This window comes from Carex rostrata, chromosome 1, assembly GCF_964058835.1.
Source record: "Carex rostrata chromosome 1, lpCarRost1.2, whole genome shotgun sequence".
NCBI classification, from domain to species: Eukaryota; Viridiplantae; Streptophyta; class Magnoliopsida; order Poales; family Cyperaceae; genus Carex; species Carex rostrata.
In genome coordinates this window covers 12,565,828-12,572,292 of record NC_135918.1, presented here as the reverse complement: position 1 = coordinate 12,572,292, position 6,465 = coordinate 12,565,828, and the positions used below count along the sequence as shown (strand labels likewise).

Below are 6,465 nucleotides of genomic sequence, written 5' to 3'. Positions count from 1 at the left end.
CCATCATGCTTACCGTCATTGTTATTACTTGTTTATCTAACAATCTAGCATGCTTATTACAAACATAATCATAAGCATAACAAGTTAGTGCATAAAGTGATACTACTTATAAACATACACAAGATAATATGTCAACAAACAAAATATTACAACATTGAGTTGTTAAGCAAGCTTCACATCCCAAAAAATTAAGTATCACAGTATGTGATAGTGCAACATAGGTATATCTATATATAGAGAGCAAAACTAGAGCTTCAAAAGACAAATTCAAACTATTAAAATCTATATACTTTATAAATAATACATGTACGTGCAAAAATTTTAAAATTTTGAATTCATTTAGCATCTAACTGACAACTGTTCCATATTGTTTCGTGTGATAACCGGCTCGCCCATGTCACTTTTCCCACTCTACTATATATAGCCTTGCAAGCTACAACACTCATTTTAATGTTAGCTGTGGACTATTGACTAAGCATAAAATCGTACGCTTGTCTTTTTGTCTTTTGTGTTCGCAATATTACGTAAAAAAAATGTTTATATTATATAATATAATACCTGTCTATATTATACAATATAAAGTGGATTATTTGAATTCATATATAATATAATATAACTTGGATTATTTTAATGAATTTATACAACTCAACTATCTAAAAATTATTCATTTCATATCTATTTAAGACAAGTTTAATTTTAAATTTTAATAAACATTTATTATTCATATTCATATTCGCTCATTAAAAGATGAATACAGATTTGGTATCAGCATTAGCATTATCCGCTCTGAATCCGCTCCGTTTACACCCCTATTTCAGACCATATTTAATTAACTCACTTCCATTTCACAAGGGTTTTAACTTGTAACTCAAGGAAAAAAAAGAGGAAAAAGCATCTCAAAACAACCGACCTAGAAGAAAAAAAAAATTGAAATAAGAAACTAAACACAAAAAAGATAATAAAAATAACAAGCCTACGAAACTTAAAAGAGTTGAAAAGAAACAAAAGAGCTACATTGTAGATGTTATACTAGCAATTTATCTTGCCCCTTTTTGAATTATAAAAATTGAATAAGGGAAATCAAGTATGGATGCCGAGAAATCGTCCACTCTGTAGTCTTAGTAACAAGCGGAAAAGGATGATCAGATAGTGGCATCAAAGCAGGAGCCAGCTACAAAAATATAATATATAAAAAAAGAAGATAATAAGTGCAAATTTCGATATTTATAGTACTTGAATATTAACCCTAGATGATAATGAACAACTTCTGAATGTCAACATTAAGTGTTCTTTATCTGACATCAAATGGTCACTCTTCAATACGCCATACAGAAATTACAAATGGAGGGTACAATGGAAACCCATGATACAAATTTCTAACAAAATTCATCAATTAAGAACATATCCTGGCCTCTGTACTGTTGACCCAAATCTTATTGAAATCTTGATTACCTTTACTCATAAAGTAAACTGGAAAATAGAAACTAGTCTACTAACATTTGTAAAGAGAAACAAAATAATGAACACTATGTCTACGTAAAAATCTTAGATTATCTGAGAAACTGTTGGTACCTCAGAAAGGTGTGGGCCCAGACCATCCTTGCAATATTCTGAAACTATGCCCAGTGCTAAAATGGCTGACTCTTTCTTCCAATAAGCACAATTTGTGTCCATAATGTTTCTCTAGAAAGAAAAAGAGATTAATTCACTATAACCAAATTAAGAGTCATGCTATTTTCCAATATGAGATTCACATCTACCTCAATCAAAGGTACCAAGGGTTCGATGATTTTGTTGCCAAAGGCAGTAGCCAATTTACTGAGGCAATAAGCACTATACTCGCGCAGTGTCAAAAACAAAGGGCATTCCTGTTCAAAATTCTAAATTAGCAAAAAGCTTAAACAAGCAAACAAAACATTAAAAAAATATTTCAACGAAGTGGTAAGCCTTGTTAGCTAATGCAGCTCAAACTTGTTACAGAGGTTGGTAATGATGAATGAGATATAAATTAATATTGCGTATAAATAAGTATTGTCAGGATTGGTTATTGTGAAATATATTTGAGGAAGTTACAAGTAGCTCTAAAAAAATTTACAAGTAGAAGAGAAAATGCGAAGCAATAAAGGGCGATTCTACTAGCGACAGTTCAATTCAGTAGGAGGCTGGTTCAATATTGTTTCAACTGGAGATGGATGGAACGAGATAGTACATCTACAGCGGCAGAACAATCATCATTCTTCTTTCGGAAGCAACTACATTACAGGTAAGTACAACAAAAACTCAATCTCTACAAAAAACAAATAAATTTCAACTCTAAAAGTACATCACACAAACGATCGACATACTGTCTCGAGAAAAAACCATACCGCTTACAAGGTCAGCCAACAGATAAGTACCATAACAACTCTAATTCCGTACCCTCACGCCTCACCATATTCAGTCTTTCTCATCCAATAACGAGTTCCAAAAAACCACCCTGTTACAACACTCCATCTCCTATTAACACACTGCTACAACCAAACCAGAACGCCTCCTCCTTTCTCTCACAATCACTTCTCCAACCTGACGAATAACAAAAAACACAACCCTCCCCCAGCCACATACGGGACGGTTGAATATAGCGTGTATCAATAGGGCAGCCATCACACTAAAAAATCAGCCTTTGGTCATAGGTGATTACAGACCGATAAGTGTTATCAACACTTCGGTCAAGATAATTACGAAGGTGCTGGCTAACAGGCTGCAGCCGATGATTCATACTCGTCTCCAGCAAACAGATGGCCTTTATAAAGGGCTGATCAATCATGGAATCATTCCTGGTGGCGCAAGAATTCCTTCATTCGTGTAGGAAGAGAAAATTCCCTTCTATCCTATACGAAGTAGATTTTTGGAACGGCCTTCGACTCGGTCAGTTGGTGTTACTTGACGAACTTGTAAATTGAAAGAGGTTTCTCGCCCAAATGGGTGGCAGCAGTACTAATTCTAAAATCATCCTCCTCAACGATGAGATTCAATGGCAGCAACACCAGGTGAGATTCATTGAATTGGCTAATCAAAAATTCATTGTCGACCATGCATACCCCAATTCACATTCCGCCATAGCCGATTCAATATGCGGACAACATCATTATCGCAGAGGCTCACCCACAAACACTAAAGGTAATCTCTCTTTTTCCCCCTTATATGAGAATCTCACAGGGTTGAGAATAAATAGATCGAAAAGTGCATTTGTTTCAATTGCGGTACCGAATTACCTAGTGGTGGTTATTGAGACAATTCTGGAATGCCCGGCATCGGCATTACCGATCAAGTACCTGGGTCTGCCCCTGTCTGACAAGAGGTTAAACAGGGCTGACTACTTATCACTGCGGTCAAAAGTAGGGTGGCGAGTTGGAAATCTAAACTTTTATCCTTTGGGGGAAATCAAAGACCCCGCCAAAGGTTAAGAGTTTTCCTATGTGTTTTACTTCAAAACAAACTTCTTACGAGAGTAGTTCTCAGGAGAAGAGGCTGTCGGGCACCCGATGGTTGCTCCTTGTGAGGAGGAACTCGAACGTTGGAGGCAATGAAACACATTTTTTGGGATTGCACCTACTCCTCGGAGTTTTGGACAGCTTTATTTGGCTGTCTCAACCTTGGACGCATCCCGAGCATAATTAATAACCATATCCGGCTGGGGAAGCCATGATCAGCGTCTCTGACCGATGATCAGATAAGAATTTGGAAGAGGGCATCAGGATTATGGGCGCTATGACGTGAGAGAAATAATAGAATCTTCAACCAAAAAATTAAGAGAATCACAATACTAGTACAAGAAACAGTACACAGTGAAACAGTGCATTAACCACTGCTGAGTACATATAGTTTTACTTTTTATAATTATTTGCTTAAGAGCTTTTTCCATTTGTGTACAAGTAGCTTTTAGGGACTGCTGTGTAAATAACTTTTTTATCAATGGAAAATCGTAAGATGGCAACTTGCCACCTTAATATAAAAAAAAAAAATAATAAATAAATAAAATATTTGACTAATTTGCATAATATTTTAACTCAAAACTAACAATTATAGCAACTAGATTAGATATGTACATTGATAGGTGGCGTTGTTAGGATATATTGGACCGATGTGTGAATGTTGAGTTATATTATTTTTAGTCTTTTTATCAAGCTGTTGAACAAAACTCAAAAGTTGAGAGAAGTGAAAGAAGAAGAAAGACTTCAACACTTGCCTCATTGTAGGGAAAAGAATTTTCCACCTCAGACAGATGAACATTGGATAGTGCATCATCATCTTCCACATAAGGAAGACTTACTAGTAAAATCTATAATGCCAATCAAAGTTAGCAATAAGTAGAATATTGAGAAAACAAATATTCATAATAAAATCATACCTTTACGATTCGAGAAATGAAAATGTCTAAATTTTCAAGAGGCCAATTTCCACTAAAATAGTTAAACCTGAAAATAGAATTCATTTATTATGAATGGCTACAACTAACAGTTAACTCAACTAAAAAAAAACAGTTAACATAGTAAATACCAGAATTTTGACGCTTGTATCTCATGATTCTTGTTAAGACTTTCTTGAATGCACAAAATTGCATCAATTACTTCAACTATATTTGTCTAAGTTTTTAGATGCAAACAAAAAAAAATCATGTTATATAAAATCATTTACGAAACATATTAATTAATCATTACACAATAAATTAATCATACACCTTAAAAAGGGAAAAGCTCTCTTGTGTGCCTGACGAAGCCACCTTTTGAAAAACACAAAAAACTGAATTGTAAGTAGGAAAATAATTATCTATATAACCAAATGAAAATATAATTGAGAAAGAGAGAGACAGATTTTGCGTCCCCCATGTATTGGTTAATATAGCTCAAAGCCATAGATTTCTTTTCCATATTTGAATCCTTGAGAGCCTGATTTGAAAGAAAAAAAAAAGACATATCAAATAATTAATTCTACATATTTTTAGTAAATTATTGAATAGACATATTAATATTAGCAATTCAATATTGCATGCATGAGCTGAACGTAAATCATAATAAATTAAATAGACACAAAATTAATCAAGAATGTGGATGAAAAGTTATGAAAAAAAAAATTAAAAATATACATCATTAGTTGAGTTAAGTAAATATCACAAAGTACTTTGAGAATGTCCAAAAAGACCATATTCATAGATTCTTCAGTCCATGATTTAGAATGCAACATGTTACCGACCTGAAGAATCCCTTAATAGCTCTCTGGTCAACACTCCTATTTTAGGAATTGCACATGGATAAGGAATAACTTCAAAAACATAAAAGAAAAGTAGCAATATTAGAAAGAAAGAAAAAGAACAAATAAATTGTTTCATATAGAGCATTACATTGACTTGCATTAAATAGATTTCTTGTAACTAATTTCTTTTTAAGTAATTTTCATTTAAAACCAATCTAAAGTATCTAACTTATATTGAAGGTGGATTGAAGGACTTTTAAGTGTATAAATATTTCTTTAAAATAAAATAAAAACTATTTAAGTATATTTTACTCTACTATAGTCCTAAAATTTGGTAACTAAAAATAAGGAAATATATCGGAACTACAAATTTCAAGAACTTTAAACTCATAAATTGAAATCGAAGATGACTCAATCATAATGAATAGTGAATTCTGAAAGAAACACACAAAATTTCAAAATGGAGATGAAATTGATACAAATTGCTACAAATTAGGAAGAGATGAGATACGGTACACAGTTAGGAGATGGAGTAAATCTTCAGCGAGCAAGAGCTGATCAGATGAGAACAAAATAGAAGTCGTGAGAGGAGTTTGGCGAGGCAAAATCAGTGAGAAGGTTCGGCAAGATCAAGATCTAAAGAGACGGTTAATCATAAAAGCGGGGTTTAATACTGCTGCACCTGTTGGTAATGAACATTGCTGATTGGGCTTGGGAGGAGGCCTTGTACTCGAAATGGAGATTGAACGGAATCGATCTCGCTCTGGACTAAACGAGATAAAATCAAGGGAATGAAAAGCGATACTTGCAAATCGGAGAGATTTCAAGATCGGAAAATCGGAGAACAGGGCAATCTGAGAGATTTGAAGTATTCGGACAAGAGGAAGGGAAAAAGAACCTGATTTGGCTTGGGAGAGCAAGAGACGGGAGAAGAACGAAGAATGAATCCGTATCCTCTCTAACAGCTAGATTAAAATAGAAAAAAAAAAAATCTAAAAGATGTCAAATTTGGCATCAAAATACATTTACACATTAAGATCATATTGAGTGGTTCGAATTGACAGTTTGGACACTAAATATAAAAATATGAATTCATAGTATGGACCGATATGCAATATGCATAGTCTCGTAGCCTCACTCCTCTCAATTTTAAATATTCGAATTGAAACAACCTTTCACAAAGAAAAAACGGCCATTTTTATTAATATCCCTAAAAAAAAAGAAAATTTTAAA

General features: G+C 33.7%; 1 protein-coding gene across 1 annotated transcript; it reads right to left on the bottom strand.

The window, feature by feature from the left end:
* Window positions 1-803: 803 nt before the first annotated feature.
* Window positions 804-6,175, bottom strand: LOC144566530 (transportin-1-like). Its single transcript, XM_078316569.1, has 10 exons — window positions 6,131-6,175; window positions 5,161-5,255; window positions 4,851-4,928; window positions 4,721-4,762; window positions 4,540-4,625; window positions 4,391-4,457; window positions 4,229-4,321; window positions 1,761-1,868; window positions 1,573-1,683; window positions 804-1,171 (listed from the first exon to the last, which is right to left on the bottom strand). Exons 2-10 carry the CDS (start codon window positions 5,221-5,223, stop codon window positions 1,058-1,060), a joined length of 762 nt encoding a protein of 253 aa, XP_078172695.1. The 5' UTR covers window positions 5,224-5,255; window positions 6,131-6,175; the 3' UTR covers window positions 804-1,057.
* Between the last annotated feature and the right edge of the window lie 290 nt (window positions 6,176-6,465).